The sequence below is a fragment of the Epinephelus fuscoguttatus genome, linkage group LG10 (genome assembly GCF_011397635.1).
Source record: "Epinephelus fuscoguttatus linkage group LG10, E.fuscoguttatus.final_Chr_v1".
In the NCBI taxonomy this organism is placed as follows: Eukaryota; Metazoa; Chordata; class Actinopteri; order Perciformes; family Serranidae; genus Epinephelus; species Epinephelus fuscoguttatus.
Window position 1 is genome coordinate 43,440,546 of NC_064761.1, and position 25,667 is coordinate 43,466,212.

General features: G+C 41.5%; 1 protein-coding gene across 2 annotated transcripts in view; it reads right to left on the reverse strand.

Annotated features, from left to right (window-relative positions):
- ddr2a (discoidin domain receptor tyrosine kinase 2a) overlaps positions 1-25,667 on the reverse strand; it is a 61,542-nt gene that overhangs the window by 10,955 nt on the left and 24,920 nt on the right. For both annotated transcript variants that reach the window (XM_049588248.1, XM_049588249.1), the window contains 8 exons: positions 21,719-21,822; positions 6,226-6,328; positions 5,433-5,664; positions 3,813-3,960; positions 1,542-1,644; positions 838-1,021; positions 503-743; positions 236-301 (listed from right to left, as the gene is read on the reverse strand). In XM_049588248.1, the coding sequence (XP_049444205.1) occupies positions 236-301; positions 503-743; positions 838-1,021; positions 1,542-1,644; positions 3,813-3,960; positions 5,433-5,664; positions 6,226-6,328; positions 21,719-21,800 (1,159 nt within the window). In that variant the 5' untranslated portion in view covers positions 21,801-21,822. The remainder of the gene's footprint in view (positions 1-235; positions 302-502; positions 744-837; positions 1,022-1,541; positions 1,645-3,812; positions 3,961-5,432; positions 5,665-6,225; positions 6,329-21,718; positions 21,823-25,667) is intronic.

A 25,667-nucleotide genomic window follows, 5' to 3' on the forward strand; every position in this document is an offset into this window, starting at 1 on the left:
TCATTATTATTATTATTATTCAATGTGTAGGTCTTTATCAAGTGTGTGGAGCGCTGGTGGACTCAAAAAAACCCAAAAAACAACCCTCTCGGACGCGTCTACGGTAGATTAAACATGATGCAGTGCCGCATAGGTCGTTATACGTGCTAGAATTTACTGTGTGCTGGAGCCATCTTTGATTTTTTTCACCCCTGCCCCTCAGACAGCTGCCAGTCCGCCACTGGTGATCACTGACCTGGTTGTATGTTGGGTGGTATTCCTGTCTTGGGTGGAGCCAGTGTTGTGTTGTACATGGCTGTATCTGAAAGGTCAGACGGCACAGAGCTGGTCAGAAATTTAAGAGACTTTAATAGTTACTTTCCATACAAATAAAAACTAAAGTAACTTCAGCACAAAATAATACACCACTTTTACACAGAACTTCCAAATATGTGCAGAAGTATGTGAATCTTAAAGTGTTAAAACTAGACGGATATACCACACACAGATCTTCGGTCTGTACCTGACTGGAAGGTGATCTCGCTGAACAACATCCAGGCATCAGCAAAGTAGAACTGGCACTTGATGGCACTGGCCATGTGATTGGCCAGGTTGACAGTGACAAAACGGGCGCTGGGATTCTTCTCGTCCTCCACGGGGCTGAAGGTGAGCGGCGTGGCCTCCCAGTCTGCCTCAGAGCGGAAGTAACACACCACCTGGCGGAAGGCCTTGACACGCCGTGAGTACATGTTGTTGCAGTGGACCTAGACGCACACACAGACACATCGGGAGACTTTTAAAGCTCACGAGAGACGTAAAACACACGACACTATGAGCTGTAATTATCAGGAGCCTCACCTTCATGGTGGTGAAGTTACGTATGCGGTCAAACTCAAACATGATTTCAACGTATCCACTGGGGAAGCTCTCGTTAGTCCAGCCCACATAGTCGTACCCAGGCCACACATTATAGACGTGACTGTGTGTAAAATCATCCAGGCCACACACGCCATCCGTCAGCTGGCCCAAACCCTCCGTCATACTGAGAAACAAAGAAGGCAGCAAACAGAGGAACATTCTTTAAATTCAAAGTAAGCGCTTCTGTTAAAAGCAGTTTTTACAGTGCAACTAATCAACACTAGGTGGCAGCATTGTAAAACCAATTCTGTCTCCTGCTGTTGGCTGTGACATCGTAATAAAGGCCATTTTCTTTCCCCCTGCACTGTCGCCTCCACTGTCTGTGTCATGGAGGACATTATTCACCATCCAAACACGACTGTTAACAACAGACTGATTGGTTCATTCCGGGTTCTAAACTTTGTAAGCACGGTTGACTCAGTCATTCCTATGAGGTATTGCCTAACTAAGTAAACCACCATGACCCACTCACCACCGCCTGTCTCTTTGCTCTCACCATGGTGACGGGGCAACAACAAGGTGAGGGGGAAAAAGCACCGACGAAGGATAAGAGCGATGATGAAGCATTGTAGTGGTGTGTGGAAAAAGAGAGGAGGGGGGAATTAAGGACAAACAGAAACACACACACACACACACACACACACCTGTGGATGACAGCTCCGTCGTAGACAGAGTCGTTGAGATACGCAGGGTAAGAAGGGAAGTTCATCTGTTCTCCTGCTGGAGCGTTGTACGACACAAGACCATCTGTGAAGCAAAGGCAGTTGTTCATTCATACATATATATACAATAATAACTCAATAACTCAAAACATTTTCTGTGAGTCCATCGTGCCAGGCTCATGCTGTGCAGAGAGGCATGGCTCAAAACCACAGGAGTCTGTTTCAAAATTGTAGCTGATATTTTTAAGATGCCTACAGCGACCCAACATGCCAAGTTGAATTATAGAGAAATATTTACGAAATAATGTACCAGTCATGGGTGGAATTTTCCATCATATGAAATACAAAAAAGAAATGTTCTTATTAATCTTCTTCTTATTATTATTAATAGCAAGAAATCAACAATATGAATGAAACTGCACTGTAACGCTTTAAAACCTGAGCAAAGTTTCTTTTAAAAACATGGGAAGAATGCGATGAGCAACATGAGAGGAAGACATGATCAAAAAAAATTGCAATAAATTTGTAAAGAGAAAATTAAAAACAAAGAAATTAGTTGGAAAAAAAGAAAGCAAAAATCAAACAAGGAAATGACCTTAAAAGACTGCTTAAAAATTATAATAATTCTGTAACATAATTTTTATAATCAAATAAATAAATAATATATAATAATATTTAATAAATTTTAAAATAATTTTCTCAATCTTGTGGGGTTTTTTTTTTTGCAATTTGTGGGACATTTCTTAAATCAATTCACACCAACTTGCCGTCAGGATTCAAACGTTTAAATATTTGCAAAAGGCGTCTAAGAGTGAAAAAAGTGATGTTGCTCTGGGTTTCAAAGGGTTAAGTGGCACCAGTGGTGCTATGACGCTCTTAAAACTGCCATTGTTTGTTTGTTTTTATTTTGTCTCTTTTTCCTCTTCTGCTGCTTAGATTAGATCACAAATTTCACCAGATTTCCAAACTCAACATTTGACATTTCAGCACGTCATGCATTTTCAGGGGAAACGTGAAGAAATATTGTACATTTATTAGGCTAACAGGACCCGTGAAACCTACCTGACAAACCCTCTAAATATATTGAACTTTTCAAAAACCTTCTCTTTGTGCTCAAACAGTCTAAATCAGCGTTAAATTTAAAAGGGAACTATACGCCCATTTTCAGAATTCAAACACGTTACTCCTATGGTCTAACACATATTAGCAAACTTGAATAATTCTCTCCCAAATCCTAAAACTTGAGTGCTAAAACTCAAAGCCTGTTATCACCTTCAGATACCTCGTCTTTAAAGTTTTTGGTTAGATGCCTTGAATAAGGTCTGTGTTTAACACAAGCTTAAAAGACTTTCACGTTTTGCTCTACAACATAAAAAGGGTCAGTAAATACCCCACTCGTGAACTTTGCTGCTTCTATTGTCTTAAAAAAAAAAGGTGGTTGCTAACAACTGGCTAAATGAGAGTGTCATCATGCCTAATATGGCTTTGCAGCCTTGTTGTGGTGGTGATGTTGAGATCATGGGACTGAAGTGTAGCTGGTTTAAAGCTTAATGTTAGCTTTTCACTTCTGGTGATTGCATTTACGCTTCAAAAATCATAAAAGTGGTGTTAATTTGTGAAGATCAACAAGATAATTGAAGATTATCTTGTTGATCAAAACATTTAAGTATTATGTTTTTCTTAAAAACAGATTATTTTCTGCAATTATCCAAAATCCAGTGGAAAAATCCCACTGGCTTTTTGTCAAGGGAACCAGGACGACGATAACTTCCGGGTTGGCCTCCAAATAAACGTCCTCCTCACAAGACTCTAAAGAATAAAGCTCAGTTGGGTATAAAAAAAGAGAACAAACATTTTGTGGGTCCATATAATCGGTCTCTAATTTGAGAGTTTGAGACTTCTCTGTTTTCTAAGAGAGAGTAGCTCGTGTTCAAACATATCAAGCTTCTGTAGGCGTGGAAATAACACCGTGGAGTTCTTAAGGAGGTCTACTTGATGCATGGCATGTACAAGATCATTTAAGATAAGTATGTGCGCACAAAATGCACATGATTTGGATCAGATCTGATTAATTGTAGTGTACATTAGTGTAAACAGCTGTGTCCTGCTTGTATAAAAAGGTGAATCAGCTGATCCTCTCTATCTTTATGAGCTCAAAGATAAGGTGGTGCCTCTCTCATCTTTGCTCTCGTCAGCCCTCACATATCATATCGTGTCTTTTTTTTCCTTTTCCACCTCAGCCACCCGTCTTACCGAGCCATTCACAGCCGTAGAGCTCCACTCTCATGCAGACGTTCATGGAGTGGTCTGTGACGGGCATGAAGCGGACGAAGCGAGCGATGATGGGCGGCTCGAGGTCCTTCAGCACAATGTCATAGGCGTTCCTGTTTCCTTCAATCACCTGTAGGTAGTAGTAATAATAATAATAATAATAATAATAATAATAATAATCAATTCATTCGGCATAGTGCATTTTAGACCAAAAACAAAAGTCACAAGATAAAGAGTCAAAGAAAGGACCATACACCTAGAAAAAAATACAGGCAACTGAGGAGCCCAAAAGAAACACATCAAGAACGGGCACTAGACATCTCAGGGTGGGACAAAGGCCATTTTGAAAAGACAAGTCTTCAGTTGATTATAAAAGGTTTCGAAGGAGACAGCAGACCGTATATCTAATGGAAAAGAGTCCCTGAGCTTTCCAGTATTTCTCAGTACAGGTTAGTGATTTAATATGATGATCAAAACGCACAGTCTGATCAAAATTAATGACAAGATGTCTTAAACTTAACCATTTGGCTGAGGAAAGGGACCTAATACTGTGGACTATACTATCTTAAACAGTTATCAGAACCTTCTTTTTATCTGTGTCAATCTGTGCGAAGTTGTTAGACATCCAGTTCTTAAAGGCAATCAAACTGTTGTGCAAAATTGCTAATGACGTGCCCTAGTGGAAGCATATATAAGGCAAATAGTATAGGACCCAAGATGGAACCCTGAGGTACACCACAGGAAAGAGCTGCAGTATCAGACCAGGACAGACCAAGCAACACTCAGCGCGTTTTTATCACATTAGAGAAAATCGATTTATTGTGTTAGTCCGACTAAAACCAGACCCTTAAAACACATGTAAACATGTTAGTCCGACTGAAATTGTACTAAATCGAATTTCTCAAAGTCAGACTAATGCACCCAGATAATACGACTGGGAGTCAAATTCTTCCTGCATGTATACAAATGTACAGAGCTGTAAAGTTGTCCACCATGGTAGCAGTTAGCTGCTAGCTAACCGTAGCTAACTTGTTTGTCCATTGTTTGGTCTGTGACGTAATAGGTCAACAGGAAAAAGGTCCAATACTAACAAGCTGAAAGGGGGCATATCTCCACCTATCGTAGAGGAGTCGCACATACTTGGCTCAATAAATGGATTCCCCTCCCGTGCTTGTATACTGGGACAAGGACAGTAGGCCAGTTAAATGTCCCAGTTGAGCTGTAACTGTAGCTTTACTTAACTGTGCATGTAAATGTACTGAGGATATGAGAGGACAACCAGTTCAGGGCACTCCCAGAGACAAACAAACCTTGACCTCATGAAGAAGCTCAATAATGACTTCCCTCTATCATTTACAGATAACAAAGAATTAATGAATCAGTCCTATACTATCTCTATTACAACCATAAACACAGTCATAGCACGTATTAACAATGACAGGCTGTAAAAGCATGAACTGAAGACAGGTGATGAGTATCAGTACACGAGGCATCTTTATCAGAGGTTTGTTATAAACTAAAGATTATACAGTGACATCCAAGCCAAGAAAACCTGGGTTACACCACAGACAGTGTAAAGTGCTGTCTGACAGGTCGACGTACCTGCTTGCCCTGCCTGTTTCTCCACGAGATCCAGCGGCTTCCATCGCGGCTGTACTTAATCTTGTACATCTGGGCGAACTCATTACCGATGCCTCCCGCGTGGCGACCCTGGGTGCCTACAAGGGTGATGAAGTGGAGCGAGCGCAGGTCAATCTGGAGAAACTCCTTCAGGCTGTCTGGCTCCACTGTTATCTCTGGACACCATGCGCCATCGCCCTCCTCAAAGTCCAGCCTGGGAGAGACACACAGCGAGAGGACAGGAGGTTGAGGGAGAGGATGAAATAACGTTGGTAGATGTTCATATTAGAATTACAGCAGGAAAGAGGAAGAGAGCGAGGGAGAAGAAAAACTAGGACAGGATGGAGAGGAAAAGGTGAGAGGAAAGTTAAAGTGAGTGCGGTGGTGGATTTCAGTTCTTAGAGCATGTTGTAAAAACATCTCGGTGGAAGCCTGCGTCGTAAATTCATCTTAAAGTGTTAATTTTGGGCGAGGGGCTGGCAGCGGCGAGGGGGAGCAAGGGGAGACTGAAAACACAGCCGAGGATGGATGGGAAAGTGTATTACATCATTATCCTGATGCTTACTGAAGGCCACCCAAGTGTTTCTGCACACACATTCACACAAAAGCCTCCTTAATCATGTGGCTGTAAGCAGAACTGATACCCCAGTTTGTGGCTTACTGCAAATAAACAGGCACCTTGCAGGATAACCTGCCTACATGCACACACTCATTATCAGGGTAAACATGCTATGAAGCATGTGTGTGAGTGTGTGTCTGTGAATGAGAGACCTACCTGCCATATCTAGCAGCGGTGGATTCGGACCACTGGCTGGAGGCAGAGATGTCCTCGTCCTGTATCTGCCCTCCTGACATGCCCAGAGGATACCGACACACACCTGAGACACAACAACATGTCGGATTAAAACACAACTGAGCGGATGAATATGGAAGCTGTCATGAAGGGCAACACATGAACGATCACTCAGAGAAAAACAAAACGAATCTGGATGAGAATGATCCAGATGTGTTTCTCTCCAGGATCAGATCATCCATTTTACTTCTGCTCTAGTTTTTGAAATACACACTGGATTAAATCAGCCTGATCCACATACAAACTTTTTAAGATCACCAAATCTGGATAACTTGTGTTTTAATCGACGACACATCACAATGTAGGCAGTCTGCCAACTAACCCACCTATCATTGTAGGCAACTTTAAATCTTTTTTTGTTTGATATTGACAGCTATGTGGGGATTATTTTATGGTTTTTTTTAATTTTCAAATTAAGATATACAGAGTACTGAAAGAAAACACAGAACCAATAAGGATGAAAAAACAACCCCACCCACCCATCAACACAAGAACAAAGAAAGCCAGGCCCGACAAAGGGAATCCAAAATAGAGGAAAAAGAGACAAAAAACTGAAAATGATGACATGAATTCACTTGTGTGACATAAGTAGGGCAGTGTAGCATGTTTCATTACAATTTTTCAGCTTCCATATTTGGCACAAAAGATAAAAATGGTTGCCAAAGTGTAAATAATAATAATACATAACATCCTTAATCCAGTGTCCACATGTTGGAGGTGAAGAGTCCTTCCATTTACACAGGATGAGCCTTCTCATCCAGGTCCAATTGAGCTCTCTCTCTCTCTCTATATATATATGTATATTTGACCAATTAGAAAGTTTTATTACATTTTGCTTAAAATCCATCCTGAATCCACCCCTCTGCCTGGCTCAGGATAATGCTGATTTTTTTGGATCATCTTCCAATCCTTTAAAATGTTTTGAACTACACATACTGAAAGTTTGATCCAAATCAAAACCAAGACTAGATCACGTGGTCTAATGCGATTTTAGAATCCTTTCTTTTTTTTTGAACAACTCATTTTCAAGATTTCATCCAATCCTAGAGATTACCTCTGAACAGCTGGACCCTGATGTTTCTTTGGCCACCCTCATCCTGCATTTTACCAAGAGAGGGAAGTGACTAATTACATGAGCTGTTGCAAATGAGTAGCTTTTTTGTTTAGCAGTGTTTTTTTCGGTCCAATCTGAAGCAGTAATTCTATTCTAATTTACTGTTAGCCCATTTTTGATTGTAGTTTTGGACTAGATAAACCATGGCACATTCAGGAAGATATTTAGTATTTAATTTTTTCCATCTTTTTCTTAGTAAGAAACTTGTGAGAATGATTTCACATAAAGGAACGATGGTTATCAGTTTGGTAGACGTCAGGTTCTGTAAATGTCCTCTAGTTATTACTGTGCCCACATTTCACTGCCTGCGCTACGTCTGTATATTTTACTCTATTTCATTTTTCTCTTTTTTTTTTATAATGCTTGAAATAATGTTCAAAAGTTGGCTGTAATAAGGGCCTGTTGCAGAGAGTATTATTATTTTTGATAAATTGTTTTGTTAGTTATTCTTAAAAAAAAGGTTCTTTGTGAAATGTTTTTCTCAAAACATTCAATATACTTGTTTTTTTATATTGTGCCAGTGAAAAGTATTAAAGAGAAATAATGTTTTTCCAACCTGGGCCCTATTTTCCGATCTCCTTTTGTCTAAATGAGTGATAGGATGTTCAATATGTGACATTTCTCCAGTATGAAGCTAGGGCTGACCTGCCTGCAGCACGTGAGCGCGCTATATTAAATAATAGGGCACTCAGACAGCATCAAACAATGTCAAAATACGTCCACTAAAAGTGCATTTTTTTCACACAGATAGGCTTGGATTGTTAGTATAATTATCTGACAACATAACGGAAAGGAGAAATGAACGTGTGTGTTTACCTTTAGCTGGATTCAGACATGTTCCTCTGCCTGTTGCTGCTCCCTCTCTCTCCTCGTCCGCTCTTCAGTTTCAATGAGCTCTGCGTCCGTGTACGTCTGTGTACTCTGTGTTCAAATAAATACGGGCGGTCGTCAAATTCAAATGGCTCATCCAGATCCAGTTGGTCAAAATTGGGTAAAAATTCGGACAGTTTTGTTGTGGCAAGTCAAAACACTCACTCAGAGTGAAAGCCTGGCTATGAAATCTCACGTCTCGCGAGATTGGAGTTGTTGCAGGAAGTTACCGCTGGAGTGACCTTACAAACGCGAGAAGTCACTCAGTTTGGAGTAGTCATGGCTGAATTTTTACTCGATTTTGACCAACTGGATCTGGATGAGCCATTTGAATTTGATGAGCGCCCGTATTTATTTGAACACGGAGTACACGGACGCAGAGCTCATTGAAACTGAAGAGCGGACGAGGAGAGAGAGGGAGCAGCAACAGGCAGAGGAACATGTCTGAATCCAGCTAAAGGTAAACACACACGTTCATTTCTCCTTTCCGTTATGTTGTCAGATAATTATACTAACAATCCGAGCCTATCTGTGTGAAAAAAATGCACTTTTAGTGGACGTATTTTGACGTTGTTTGACGCTGTCTGAGTGCCCTATTATTTAACATAGCGCGTGCTCACGGGCTGCAGGCAGGTCAGCCCTAGCTTCATACTGGAGACATGTCACATATTGAACATCCTATCACTCATTTAGACAAAAGTAGATCGGAAAATAGAGCCCAGGTGGAAAAAAACATTTGTTTCCCTTTAAGTGTTGCATGAATTGCATGGGGGCTCTTTCTTTACATTTACTGAGTAAAGTTCTCTTACTTCTACTTGCTCATGTCTGTAACAATGCTTCTATTTAAGCAGGATATTCTTTCCACCCCTGGTATTTAAAGCTACCTGGATTATCACCCTCTGAAACACGCAGCTCCCCTCACTCCTCTCAGACCAACCACAGCGCTGGTCGGCGTTGAACATTTGAAACCGTACTCAAACATTCACCAGACGCTCACAGACATTTCTAAGACAGAACTACTTAATCCCCAGCTTCTGTCAAGAAACCTGCAAAAAGTGATGGATAGTGCTGGATGTCGGGGTGGGGTGTGGTGATGTGAGAGGACTGAACACACACATACACACACCCACACAACTACACACTCCTTGCACTCAAATTGTGGTTGCTTTATTGAAATAATAAGCTGGATCCATTTAGTGTCTCTGCCAGTCCAAACAGTGCTGGTATCAAGCACATGTACAGGAGTTGGTTACAGTGTGTGTGTGTATATGTGTGTGTGTGTGTGTGTGTGTGTGTGTGTGTGTGTGTGTGTGTGGTAAAGCTGGCAGGTCTCAGCCCATCACGCCCCCACTGTGCGGTCAATAGAAGCAATATGCCCTCTGTTTCCTGCATGCCCGTCCACCCCCTCATGTCTCCTCTCTGTCCTCCTGTGTGGTCTCTCCCCTCTCTCTTTTCTTCTGTCCCCCCTTCAGTGGCGAGAGGTGATAAAAGTTAACGGCATGATTTAGAAAGTCTTCATCTCATTAAGGCCCAGCTGGCTAGCGGCTAACTGAGCATGACACAGCCAACATGGTATCTATTAACTTTTACGAGGCTCTGAATGAATCTACTGATTTCTGGGTGTTTCCAGGAGCAAAATGAAAGGGCACTTTACCGTCGCACATTATCTACAGGGTTGGGCTGATGTTGTGTTTTTGGCCGAACATTGATAACTTCACCTAACAGGATATGAGCGCAGGTTAGCCTCATTTATGGATGAAAGAGCCTTTGGAAAAACTTGATTCCTGTGCACGTGATAGCGTGGGGCTTTGAGTGGAGCTGGAGTCGGAAGTTAAAGGGAGACTGACCCCGTTCGCCTGGCCCCTTGTCTCACAGAAAAACCTTTGAGAAGATGCCAGCAACAGCAGAGCTCGAGGTTCAAGGCTTTCTCTGTCCCCCTCTCGCTCTTTCTTTCCTCCTTCTTCTCTCTTCCTCTTTTCTTGATCTCCTCCAAATATTTGTTTAAAAGTCAAGATGTGAAAATCCCCCGAAGGTTTGGGACCGATGACCTGATACGCCGCTCACATGTCTGTGCACACAAAACCAGGCGTAGATGCAACCACACGCACGCACGCAGGTTTTTCTACTTGGCAGTGACACAGTGACAGCTTGAAGGAGGCACAAACAAAAACTCTTCCAGATGTCTGCACTCGCCTCCTCTGTCCTTTCATCTTGTCCTCTCTAACCTTTGTTCCACGCTGCCCCCTTCACTGCAGCCCTCATCACTTATCCCCAAATGTTTACACGCCTCCACTCCTGTTTCTCTCCTCGCACTGGATCGCCTCAGCTGTAAGCAGACCACATCAACAGAAAAAACTCTTCTCATATTCTCGGCATATTAGCGGTATCCTTGGCTGCATCATTACGAAACCATTTTAATGATAGGTGCGGCGCTCAGACTGCACGTATGATAGCTGTAGTAAAACACAAATCTTCAGAAACTGCTTCAAGAGAAACAGCAGAGATCTCCAATAAACGATTTCAAATCGAAACAGGGCAGGATAAGATGACAAGAAATGTCAACGTTTGAAAATGGAAAAGCTGGAATCATAATCGCTGGCTTGATGTTGTATCTGTCTTTGGTGCAGCCTGGTGCAGAGGGTCATGGGGTTTGAGGTGGCTGCCGTTCCTGAAGAGCAGCACATGAGTCTCATTCACAGAGAGGTACAGAGTGTAAACAGACATCAAGATGCAGCGCTGCGGACTCATTTTCAGGGAAGTTGCTACAGACAGGTCGCTGTTGCTATAAGCTGCTAAATAACGTGATGTCATTGTGTCATGACGTCAGTATGAATACATAGTGACGTTACTCAAACTGACTGGCCATCTCGGCAAAAAATATGATTTAGCATTTGTTAGAGTCTTTATTTTTTAAGATCAGAAATGGCGATGCACAATATTGGATTTTTTGTCCGTAAGTCATTTCCTGTTTGAACCATCGCTCTGTAATGTTGCAAATTTCCCTACTGTGGGACGAATACAGGATTATCTCACCTCACCTCACCCCTACCTAATTTTAGTGATCATCAGGTCTCTTCTATAGTGGAATTAACATCATGTTATGCATGCATACTCTTATCCTGATGGCCCACCAGCAGATGGAGACATGAAATACAATAGTTTTCAATGTATATAATTTTCATGCATTGTGCAAAATAAGAAAAAACACATTGGCCGACACTAATACTTCATATTAAAGACAATGTCGGCCAATACTGATGACGTGCCGCTATTGTGCATCCCTAATCAGAACTGTTTATTTGAAACACATCATAGCTTTGTTTCATTCTTTTTTTCCTCATTACATTATAAAATCTATGATAAAACCACACGTGAGCAGTTGTAGCCTTGCTGAAATTACTGGTTCTTGGTCTAAAGATGCACCACATGGACTAAATCCAAACTACACAGGCTAGTTAATAACATGTCGGGCAGGAAATCCAAAGTGTGGGATCATTTTGAGAAGGTGAAGGACGAACCCAAGGTGATATGTAAACTCATCTTCATTGGTCGACTACAAACATGACGTATCATGTGAAACATGGAAGTAGCTACATGCCCATTAGCCCACAGCGTCATTAACAGGCGGCTCGCTCAGTGTGTGACGTGCACTTGGAGATAAAATATAGGCCTATATTAATGAAGGTTCATTAGTACGGTTTGTATTTCTCTGTAATGTAGCACAGTGTTAACAATGTTACTGATACTATTCTTTCTCACACCTCCAACTCAAACCACCAAAATATATCATTTCATCATTACAGCAATATCAGAAACATGCAGGCGACTAGTCCACTGATGGACCCTGATGAGGACTGTTGGTTAACGAGGAAAAGTCTTAGTCGGGGGCAGCCCTGTAAATAACTGTAACCAGTTAAGTTCACTTAAAACTGATTCCACTAACACATAAAAGATGCATTTTGGAGAGGAAAGGGTAGACTGAGAAGTTCTAAATCTAGCAACAGAATTGCTAAACTGGCATCACTGTCGAGACGAAGAAAGAAATGACCGCAGTGCATCATCTTCTACGCCCACGGTCTCACACACTGAGATGACACATTGTCATAAAGACAAAAAGTACTCTTGGTGGAAACGCTGGGATGAGTGTGTTTATGGCATGTGGTATGAGCTGGTGGCATAAATTGTGTAATTTTTCTCTGAAGGCTTGCCAGGAAGATATGGTGACACACACACACACACACACACACACAGACGATGCAACATCACTTTGGGAAAAACACTGAAAATTGCCTGGGACATAATTGATGAAAATAGGAGTCATTATCAGAGTCTTTAACCACATCCTCGAGAGAGTCAGAGAGACGGCTCTCAGTGTATATCGTGCCGGATGTGTAACCGCTCTTCCAAATGTTGGTTTTTGCTGTGTTTATTTATCTACCCAACCCACTCAGAGGTGACCCTTGGGGTGAGCAATGGGGGCAGGCCAGTGTGTTCCTTTGGACGCACACACACACAGATCTAGCCCCCCTACTCACACACACATCAACACCACCCATCAGACTCAACGTTTGGCCACAGTATCTAAAAATATCAACCTAGAAAAAGGTGGAAAAATACCAGCCTTGTGTGGCGGAGGAAAGGAGAGAGAGATGAAGGAGTAATGGACCAAACCCTCTCTCTCTCACCTCTTGATTTTTACCGCACCCTGACGACTGAAAGGCAGGTTTGTTCTGCAGTGTTTGCTGTCCAACCGCTGGCTCCAAACACACACACACACGCTCTGTAGTCATGCAAGTTGATGTTCACATCTGCTACATAATACCTGTCCGCTGAGGGAGGTTTTGGTCGTGTTGCTCATAAATGTACGGTCTGCTTTATTGCATGTATTATCTACAGTGTGACCACGAGTGGAAATTACGGGATTAAAACTCAAGATCTTTTTGATTCAGTTGCTTTAAAGCTGCACTAATCAATATTTTTATGTGAACAATTAATGACTACACATAGTAAGAGAGGGGTTGCTTGTAGTGACAAACTCACAGAAACCTATCAAACATGAAAAAATGTTGGCATTGTACATCTCTGCAAACCATTACTTTTGCACCTTATTACGTAGCTGACACGGGGGCACAATCCCCGCTGAAAAAAGAAGTGATGTCTCTTCAAAAAAACATAGTTTTCTTTGTATCCTGGCAGGAAATGCAGCAATGTCTCAATAAAAAACAACAGCTATTTGTTGCACTATTTCAGCAGGAAACACAGTGATGCCTTGGTGAAAGACAACTGTTTTGCATCGCACTGTCACAGCAGAAAACGTAGTGATGACTCGGTAAAAAAAACAATCGCTTGTCGTCGCACTATCCTGGCAGAAAACAGAGATGGCTGTAAAAAACAAACACTTTTTGTTGCACTATCCTGGCAGAATACGCAGCAATGACTCAGCAAAAGACAACTGCTTTCAATGGCACTAACCCCACTGGAAAAACAGTGACAGGTCGCTAAAAAAAAAAACTTTAGGTGCTTAACAAGCCGCTTGAAAAGCAGCGAGGTGTCACTTAAACGCAACTGGTGTTGTTGTTTGTTGGTCAGTTGGCATCTTGCCTCAGTGACATGTCATCCACCAATCCCCCATCACCTGATACAAAGTCAGTTCAGAGGCCACGTCACTTTAGTAATGTTGCTATGATACCTGAGACACATGCAAATGTGTTCGGTGTAGGGCTGTCATGTGAACCGATACTTCGGTACCAAGTCGATGCCAATACGCAAAAAATACGTCGGTACCTGTTTTTTTTTCGTTACCGTAAGTACCGGATACAACTTTGCCCTCAGTGCGCTGTGTTGATTCCTGCCAGAACTGACGGGGGCAGTATACGCGCGTCAGTCGGCGCTGAGGACGAGCGCCGAAGACGAACGCCTGTTCTCCATCGTCTTTGCTAGAAACAATGGCTTCTACAAGCGCTAGAGCTTAGATCGGGCCACAAAAAATCCAGCCCGACCCCATCTGAGCCCGTGCATGTTCTGTCCGAGCCCGGCCCGGCCCTTTAACAGTAATTATGAGCCTGAGCCATGTTTAAACCCGACTTTTTTTAAGGATATGAACGTGGACATTGGAGACTGACTCTCGTCTTTCTTTCCATGGCAAGCCTTCGTCATGTGCCTCTTAAGTGTCGAGGTCCCCGTCTTTTTGTTGTCATATACCAGCATCGCGCTGCACTTGGTACACTCGACGAAGCTGACACACACGTTGTCACCGTCAATCACTCACATGTGCGCAGCCAGTGGCGCATGTGAGAATAAGAATCGTGAAAATTCACTGGTATTGGTATCGACTACTGAAATTCTGGTATTGTGACAAGCCTAGTTCGGTGTTAGCAAAACTGTTCGTGGTTGGCAAAAACGTACAATGCCAACATTTCCTTCTGGCGAGTGGGCTGCTGTACTTCATTGTTGTGGTTTTACGGCCTGTGACTTTAATTTTCTGATTCACTCTCGCCAGCATTCAGCAGCTAAAGAGGCAGATATTTCAACTCAGGAGCCACAAAAAAATAAATAAATAAAGGTAAATTAGCCCATCAACATTACTTGATCTTTATAAAGGTCTAAAGGAGCTTTCATTAATATGATTCATAACAAGGTGGCGACTCTGCAGTGGGCTCTTTATAATTATTTTGTACGTTAATTTTGCAGCACTGGTGGTGAAAACAAAATAATCTGTCCACACTCTATTAAATCCTCTATATTTCTCCAAGACTTTTACTTTTGGGATTTAGGATCCATAGCTAGCCTTGCTACAGAGACTCCAGGCGAACCACTGCTACTGAAGTCTAGTAAAACTTTGTTTTATGTTTCTTCTCCTCACTCCCACTGAATGGCCACAAGTGAAATACTTATAATGATATTTACACCTATTTCATTGAATTACCTGGTAAGATGATCATTTACGCTAACAGCTAGCTTCAACCTCTGCTGTTGTCCGGCCAAATTCGCAGCTGTAACTTAGTTATGAGTGTCAGGATCACCCAGTTTTCCTGCTGATGCCTCACATGTTACTGCCTGTATCCCCCTTTGCCTTCCCAAAAGATCAGTTTTTGGCTTGGCAGCTTAGAAAAACCCATTTCCAGGTTCTTTACCCTGTCGGTAATGCATCCAGACACAAAACACCTTTTAGGTATTTTTCTGTTGGTTGCAAAAAGACAGAAGTGACAAGGAGGCACCTTCACACGATGCAAAGTTAACGCAGATCTATTAACAGCAGCTATAACTAACTATATAATGTTTATCTGTGCCATGTTAAAACATAGCATAATGTTAAAATGTTATAACATCAGAGGCAGATTTCTTCTTTCAAAATCTAGTCTTCCTGTAAAGTTAATACAGAGATGTGTACTTTTTTTTCTGATCCATTAATTCATTCACTCGTTCTTTCATTCAAGGTTTACTCTAAACATCCCCACAGGAAGAAGCCCACACAATAACAGCACTGCTTGATATTTGGCCGCTCTGCACAGGCCTCCGCTCATGTCCACACCTCCTCCCCCTCCACAGTGAAATAAAGTTCGCCCACTCACGAGTAAAATGGGAAAGACAGGGATGGTATAACTCCATTGCTTGGGAATTTTAAACAGGGGAAAGTTGGCATCACTCAACATCTCAGCTCGACTAAATTCAGCCATGAATATTTCCAGACTGTGGAAAAATGAATCTCTTCTCAATGCAGCAGAACTAAAGCATTAGACAGAATTATGGGTGGATATATCCTGCTTCCATATATTAGAGCAGGTTCAGATTTAAGCTTTTAGCGACACTGGAGGTGATCATTCTAAAAAATCATCGTTGGTGGTTTTTGAGTGAAGTATCCCTCGGGTCAGATTACAGATACACAACTTTGTCTTTAATGGTGAACTTGTTGAACTTTGACCATGATCAGATGCACAAACAGTCCTTTCCATGACTTATGAGTGGTCAAATACTGGGAAACACACACCACACACACAGCCCCACACACATATATACACACACACACACACAAGTGCCGGGGAGAAAGACAGAGCCTATTTCAATGGACTTTCCTGCTGTCAGAATGTCTGGTATGCATTAGCCACAGACTCCAGTGGGATAGCTGGATCCACAGTATGCGTGTGCATGCGGATATATGCATGCGAGCAGGCACACAAACACACACACACTCACTCACAAAAACACAGTGAGAAGAGAGACGAGCAAAGAAAGTCACTCCCACAAGGGTCAAACTCTCCGATACTTAATTAAGTGTAGTTGAGAAGATGCCTCATAAAACATCCACAGTGAAAAGTGTCGGTGCTGAATGACTCTATAGAAAATGTTTAAAGCTCCTACATTACACACACATCTGGTCACATAGGTCAGAAATATAGCTATTAATATATATATGTGTGAGGAGACATATGCATGAAGTTAACCACAGCATGCACACACTATTTAACTTGAAACTCCGTCTATAAACTCTCGCTGTGATCTCTATCTCGCTCACCCTCGCTATTTCTTTCCTCGCTTTTTTGAAACTCCCCATAAAACTCTCCACTCTCTCTCTGACTTTGTTCGCTTTGGCACAAAGAACAAATGAATGTCAAACAGGGGAAGACCGGATTTGTGTGTGTGTGTGTGTGTGTGTGTGTGTATTTGTATGTCGAGCCCTTTAACATTTAATCTAGAAGCGATTTAGTTTTCACTCGTGGAAACCCCAATGTTATTTTGACATTAGGGCTGAGCCGATTACTGGGATGAAACCAGTAACTGCTGTGGATAATGTGCTTTTTACAAGTACGAGTATCATCCACGTTAAATATGTCAACATCCGTTAGCTCAAAGCTCAATTCTGTGATGATCTTGTCAATAGATTTCTAATAAATAATAAATAAATAAACTTCTGATCAACCCATATCAGTCTCAGGTTTTCATAACAACTTCTGGTTCGGCCACACCCATTTTCACTACAAACCCCACCCCCTTCTGTTTTAACTCCGCCCATTCCAAGTACAGACATGGATACAGATGATTTAGTAGATTTACGGACACATAACGGTGTAATTGCTCATCCCTATCTGACATGTTGAAATGTTAATTTTAAGTATCTGTGAAACAATTTTGACACTTTACAAATATATTTTCAGATGTAGACGACAATAATTTGAATAATTTAATTGACTTAATTGATCATTAATTTAATAATAGATATAAGTAATGAAAAATATGACAACATTACAAATATGTACAGTTGAATTTCAACATGCTGAAAAGGGATCGTGACTAATGGAGATATCAGCATTTCTGATATGTCCGTCCAACTTTTAAATTAGCATAACCATTTTGAATATGTAGCCGAAATCAGCAATGTCAATAAATATCTATAATAACATTTTTGACAAACAGGAATTAATTTTTTGACAATTTATGCAATAATTCTGACAAGTTAAGCAATACATGAGAGGCTGATGTACAATACTGCACAGTTTGTTTGTTGTTTTTAATGGTGTATGTTTTTTATTTCTTCTGGACTACTAATGTAAGGCAGCAATACTTGTGCAGCTCCTGAGTCCAAGACAAATATCCTACAGGGACAATAAAATATACCGTATCGCATTGAATCGTATCGTATCGTGTAAAAGGAACTGTAGATCTCTTAAACCAAACTGTCACTAGTATGAAATTAATTTCTGATATCTGAAATTACGTTCTTAGTAGTTAAATTCCAAGCTGACATATCAATAACTTAATTTTGACTAGAATCAGTTCTACTTAGGGCTGGGCGATATGACCAAAATCTCATATCCTGATAACGATACCTATCCCGATAAAGCACATTTTAACCCAATGAATAAAAAGTTGTCCGGCATGCCAAACTCTGCCACGAGGGAGTACAAAAACATTACTAGTACGAGAGGAGGACATTTCTCCTCGTTTGTTGATATTACGATGAGTCGGGCAACCGAATTATTTTAAAGACGAGAGAAAAAGAGAGAGAGAGCGAGCAGCTGTGGTCGAGCAAGCTAGAGAGTGAGTGAAGAGAGGGAATCAGATCAATAAAACGTCCAAATGATGAAAAATATTGCCTTAAAAAGTGTAATTTGCATCACAACGATATAAACCATAGAGCACAATATGAAACGACAGACATTTTTCTCCCGTCACACGATAGATATCGTCATATCGCACAGACCTAGTTCTACTTAAAGGCATCTACAATTAATTTCTGTCTAGCCAACATGCTAATTCTTGATTGCAGGAGGGGAAATGTTCTTTGTAGATATCTGTAACTTTATTGCAACTAATCACCTTTTATCTTCATGAAAACTCCATCACAGATATGTATAATTTAATTTTGATGTGTTATAATTTTATCAATAAATGTAATTTTGACTGGTTGCAATTCTGCTTAATGATATCTACAACTCAATACTACCTCGTGAAACTGTTAAATCACGATATCAACAATTAAATTCCTACAAGTGGACATATTCATTGCAAATATCTATATTGTTTTTTCCATTATAGAAATCCTAAATGGTATTCTAGATATGTAAAATTCAATTCTGACTAGTCAACATTACATTGTGGATATGTTGGCTCAGAAGTCTAACTAGTATTAAATAGGGGTGGGAATCAGCAGAGGATCCATGATACAATATTATTGCTACCTAAACTTTAATTTGTATGTGTAATATTAATAATTTATATAATGAAGAAAATCAATACTTGTTACTGTGTGACAATACAATATTGCCACACAAAGATATCATGATACTATGCTGTGTCAATTCTTTCCACTAAAGCCATTGTTGATCTTTACAGTCACTGTTTCCACCACTGGTTAAATGTTAAAAGGTCTTTCTCCAGTATTTCACTCACTGAAGACGAGAATGACTCATAGTTTGGGCTCCAGAAAAAAGTTTGTTTTTTTTAAAAAGTAATGTTTGTACTTTTGATTCAGCAGCAGCCTGGCATCACAACCTCGTGTTCGTTTTTATTTTCATACACTCTATAATGTATAACAGCATGGAAAATAATGTCATAAGTTTTATTTTGAAAGTGGAAGTGGGGTGGAGTGAGGCGGGAGGATGTGGAAGTGATGGAGCGGTTTTTTTTCCCACTGTTATTTCTTTCTTTTTAAACACAGCTTGGCAGAGTGAGGTCAGAGTGACCTGTGCACTCCGTGTTGAACCTTTCTGACAGAAACCATCATTAATGACTGTTTAGTTGTGAGCGCATGACATTCATTATCCTTTCAACAATGAGGAAAACTCAGCGTGATGACAGAAGCTCTGAGACTGAAGTCATAAACAGGAGCCAGATCAGAGTTTTTACTGGCAGATATCTGCAGTATTTCTACTATTTCAACAATAACCCGACGTCTCTCTTTGGTTCCTGTTTAACCCTGTCTCTGCCCACGAAATGTTGCTACTCCATTTCCTTGTTAAAAAATTATTGGGCCCTTTTTTTATTGGCATCACAAAAACCACCCGTACAGTGGAGGGAGAGCTGGAGAAAGGCGTGCATGCCACGATCAAAGAGGCCAAACCAGAGAGAGGGGACCACACGGCTCCCACAAAGCAGCACTTATCCAAAATCGGACTCAGTCGCAGTCTGGACTGGACTGGAGCACCAAACTCAACAAACACTACCCAAAACTCACAAAACTCATTTTATATGTATTCACAAACTCTCAAATATGATCTCACTGCAGTCAGAATGAGTATTAGAGGGGAAACATGAGAGGAGGGAGATTTCTTTACTTTTTATTCTGCATCATGAAAATAAAGATGCACGTCAAGAATCACGTCAAACTTTAAGTGTCAGCGCCAGGCAAAGGTGATGTGAATCAGATTTCCTGCATTTCTACGTACGTTTGGGGACTACAGAAACAAAAACGAAATCTGGAATACAATTAAAAGTTGATCATTGTGCTTAATTCTGCCAGAATGCATCTCAATACACTAAGAATGAAACTCCTTTCTCATTTCTTTGGACTACATCAGAATCCAACGGCTGGTAAAACAGTGAAGTATTAGGCACAATACTGGTGGTTAAAAAAATCCCCAGTGGAAATTACCGGACATAGAATCAAATAAGTCATGGCAGGAGGGGTTTTTTGCATTTTGAGAATAAAGTAAATGCCTCGTGATAGACTATAACATGTCCTATCCATATTGCACACAGGTGTAGCCATCGATAACCTCGCATCTGTCGACTGCCAGACATTTCAGTTTGCATGAATGTGGCCACCTCCCCCAAGTTTGTATGGTATCTCCTTCTGAAAGGATGAAAGGACGCAGTTTTCACCACAGTCTCCTCAAAATCCTCATCACCATAACCATATACACTAACACTTGTAGCTGGATTTATTCTCAAAAGTTTGACTTTAATCTTGAAATATAAAGATTTCTCTCAGAAATTCCACTTTATTCTCAACATCTCAACTTCAACTCGAGATGCAACAAAATTCTGTCTTCCTATGATTTATTTATTCTTATGCCCAGCGCTAATATTCAATGTTAGACTTTATTCTTATTTCCACTTTATATTTACATGTTTGAATACTCTCGTCTGTGACTTAAACCAGGGTGCCTTCCAAATCACATACTTCTTCTTTTTACTTTCAGTAGGTGCTGCAGCTGCCCTTTAAAAGTACGTAATGTTGCATGCAGCATGCAAACAGTCTTCCCAGCTTCTGATTGGTTTATTCAGTGACATGTGACCCAGGCACAAGGAAGAGTTGTCGTGAGGCTGATGAAGTGTGTAAACTCCTCTCTTCATTTTTTCCCTTATACCTCGGACTGGTTGCACCAAACACCGTAAGTTTTCTACTCAAGTATGACACTTAAGACTTAATTTCTCCTTAAATGCGGGAATTACACAGTTGCACAGAATCCCTTAAAAGGTTTCCTTAGTTAAGGAAAACAACTGTAGGAAGAAGCAACAAAAATGAATTCATTCAAATCTAAAGTGTAAAAACAAAAGTGTATCCATCAGGTTCTCCTGGTCGCAGAACACTCTTCTCAGGGTGTGCTGTTTTTTTAATTTATCACCATAAACACTTAAATGAACATTTCAAGGAAACCTTAAGAAGAAGACTTAAGGGTGTTTGTGCAACTGATTTTATTCTGAGGAAACCTTAACTAGGACTTGAAGGAAAATCTTAAGGTGTTTTGTGCAACTGGCCCCTGACTGTTAATCTAGTGCCAATTGACATTTGTAGTTTTTAATCAAATGTCATAACAAATATTGGATGGATTGCCATGAAATTTGGTACACATAGTTATTTCCCCTTAGTAGGGATGGAAACCTTAACTAGGACTAAAAGGAAAATCTTAACTTATGGTGTTTTGTGCAACCGGCAAACACCTAAATCATAGCACAGAAGAAAACAGTTTGGCGTCTCGTGGCGGCACAGACCTGGGTTGACCTGTGATGTGACGGCTCCTAACAGGTAGAGGAGGATGAGCAGGAGGAAGTGAACGTCCCACAGGCGCTTCATCCCAAACACAGAGACTTCCAATCTGAAAGAGAGGACGGACACAGCAGGTTACACAAATGTGCGATACACACTTCAAGAAGGTTAAAACGGTGAACAACAGCTCAGTGTGTTAGCATGAACACATCTTATTTTATATTCACTCCTCTGTATTCATGGGAACCAAACATTGTTTGCTTATACAAGAGGAAAATACCAGCTTAATTGGAAGCATGTTTTTATTCCACTCAATAAAAGACACAATAATTCCCACCAAACTGGAATTTCCATTTCTTTAGTGCTTTATCACTCTATGAGAGAAGGCCTATTAAATTCTGACAGTGGTGATATTTCAATATCAGCCACACAAGACAGAAGAGTCTCAGTTCATATGCAATTAAAATGGAGCTTTTTTTATTTTATAATTTGACAGAGTTCACACTAATTGTCGGAACAAATGATGAATGAATGAATGAATGATGGAGGAAGGGGAGAAAGAGACGTTGAGACTCTGAGTCACAGACATGACTTCAGCTGGACAGACGCAGCGCCAACAAGCCGCCTCCAACTGACCACTTAGCAGAGTAGAACAACCAGTTTCAACTTGTTTCTGTCCACATTTCATTTGATGTGACTTCACAAAAGTAGAGTTAAAAAAATGGGCAAACCCTTGGTCACTTCACATGCAGCTTTTTTTGTTAAACGCAGACAATGGGACGAGGACGTGTTGGGTTTTTAGCCACATTAGCAAAAGCTTCCACTTAGTTTGCTTCACTTGGACAGCTTGGTGTAGTTATCTGATCATGACCGAGTTAACTACTCGGAGAAACCAGCTGGGGCACTTTTACTGCTGCTCAAAGTCTGTGTTATATAACTGGCTTTTATTGTTCACACCATGTTAATCACATCTTATGTAACAAAACTGCAGCAAGTGAGACGCTTTGATGTTAGCAGAGAAAAATCCAGGAATCAAGTATTAATTTTTTAGTGAAAGGGCGGGTCCATCTATGTTCTTTTCTGTGGTTTGCAAACTCCCACTCAACCGGTCTCAAGAAGCGGTGACGTCGGTTACAGTGCTGATCCCCCACTCGCCCCCCACACACAGTGTTCACTGACAGTGAGCATGCAGAGCAAGAAAAGTGTTAGCTCCAGGATTTGAGCTTGGAGGTGGAACATGATGCTGTTTTATCTTTTTTAACCAGGTGACAGATTCAGTGTAATACTGCATTTGTACTGTAAGAACACTAATAGATCCACAGTGAGTCCTGCAGTCTGTATGCTCCCAGTGTGGAGGAGCAGACAGGAGTATCGAGACACAGAAGCTTAGCGAGGTAGCCTACTGCGGTGGACACCATGTTAGCTCAGCTCCTGAAGTCACAAAATGACAAACTAACTAAGCGCTCAGCATCAGTGGTGATTAGTAACTCATGTTCTCCATCCATCCATCCATCCATCCATTTTCATCCGCTTATCCGGGGCCGGGTCACGGGGGCAGCAGGCCAAGCAAAGCACCCCAGACGTCCCTCTCCCCAGCAACACTTTCCAGCTCCTCCTGGAGGACCCCAAGGCGTTCCCAGGCCAGACGAGATATGTAGTCCCTCCAGCGTGTTCTGGGTCTGCCTCCTACCAGTGGGACGTGCCCGGAACACCTCAAGCGGAAGGCGCCCATGAGGATCCTGATCAGATGCCTCAACTGACCCCTTTCGAAGCGAAGGAGCAGCGGCTCTACTCCGAGCTCCCTCCGGATGTCCAAGCTCATCAAAACTGAGCACAGCCTTAATTCAGGCCGGACATGATGTCAAGCTCAGCTCACATCCCAGCTACATCAGCTGATTTCAAACAGCCCAGTCAACTGATGGATCAGCTGACTGATGGAGGGAGGCAGCTGATAGATCACATGATTCCTTTCTATGCAAGCAATTGGCAAATTTCATTCAGGACACCCTATTTGAACTGATCTGGCCTGCCTACTGTTGCTGCTTCCTCTGCAAGCTGCTTTGCAACCTGCCTCCACCCCAGCTCCTTCTGTTCCCGGGGGGTCTTTGCTGCTGCTCTCCCTCCCCCTGTAGGCGCATGGAAGGGCAGGGAGATAGGGAGGTCTCTGCCTCAGGTTTTCCTCATTTGCATGTGGAAGGGCAGGGAGGTGTGCGGGGGCGTTTCTAGGATTTTACAAAGCATACTTCATTGTGTTAAAGGATAACTTCGGTATTTTTCAACCTGGGCTCTATTTCCCCATGTGTATGTGTGCGTACGATTCATAGATACAACTCGTTCTAAAACTGGTTCAGTATTGAGGGAGGCGGATGCAGCCGGGAGCCACGAAACGAGCTAAAACGGTAACGGGGGCAAATGCGTCCCGTATAAGTTTGCGCATTAAAAGTGCTTTTTTTGCGCAAACTTATACGGGACGCATTTGCCCCCGTTACCGTTTTAGCTCATTTCGCGGCTCCCGGCTGCATCCGCCTCCCTCAATACTGAACCAATTTTAGAACGAGTTGTACCTATGAATCATACGCACACATACACATGGGGAAATAGGGCCCAGGTTGAAAAATACCGAAGTTATCCTTTAAGACTTCTGGCGGTAACCGCCTGGCTTTGGCTAATCAAATGGAAGGGGGTGGCATCACAGAAGCAGAAAGACGGTGAGCAGGAGCTGATAATGTTCGTGTCTGAACAGCCAGAGTAGCACAACATAGCGCTAGCAATTTATAAGGCCAACAAACGTATTTCTACCAAACTTCAAATGACTATCAACTGTCCAAATACATAGAAATTTAATGAATGATTTATATTGTCTAGTCTTGCTGCATTGTGCAGATATTTACACGCCGCCATGTAGCTTGCACTTCCAATGTTCACTGAAGCACCTGGCCTTCATTACAGCCTTGGAAGCTTTTTTGGGGAAAGGCGGTTGTCAGGGCGGTTGCCGCACAGTGGTATCAAAGCAGTTTAATGCAGTGGTTCCCAACTGGTCCGGCCTTGGGGTCCAAATTTCTCCTCAGTCATCAGTTCATGATCCACACAATTTAATACATTCAGCATCGTACTTGTGTTTGACCATGTTGTTGAGCTATTTTACTGTCTCTGTCAAGTAGCTGTCTGTTAGTCACTCACTCTACAGCAGGAAACAGCACTTCAAAATAAAAGCTCTGTGCAGGAAATTCACTGTATTTCAAAAATAATGTGTGCTTTTTACAAACTTGACAAATGTCAGAGTCACTTGCGGTCCATTCAGAATGGACCTGTGAACCACTTTTGGACCACCAGTTGGGATTTACTGGTTTAATGTATATTAACAGTACAAAAAAAAAAACAGAAAATTGTAGGGGAGCCACCCAGCACCCTACTGGGGACTAGATTTGAGTATCAAACCTGAAGATGAGTATCAGTAGGGTATGCTATATTTAGATCATTTTACAGCTTTACCTTGCTGTCAGAAAACCCTTTCTGATGGTGAACTGAAGCTACTGGTCGACTTTATTGTTTAGTTAGTCTGTTATTATGTGACTCATGGAACTGAACCAACATAACGTCCACAGCAGTACGGGGTCAATATTACAACAACACGTCACATGGGGAAAAAGATTTCAGAGGGGCTGAAACACATTTACTTCGACCAAATTCTCAGTACATCAGGAGCACTACTGGAAAGTTACAGCACCATATAAAAACCAAAATACAATGGAGCAGCCAATACTTTTGTGCTTTTTAGCCTCTAGCTAAGGCGACAGGCTTTGTGCTACAACTCCAATGTAAATATTAAAAGACATCAATAAAGCAGGGTTATCTAAACCCAATTACACATGACACAAAACAAAACTACCAGAGCGCTGTGGGAATTTTGATACATGAGTGTGTGTGTGTATGTGTGTGTGTATCAGACGTTTC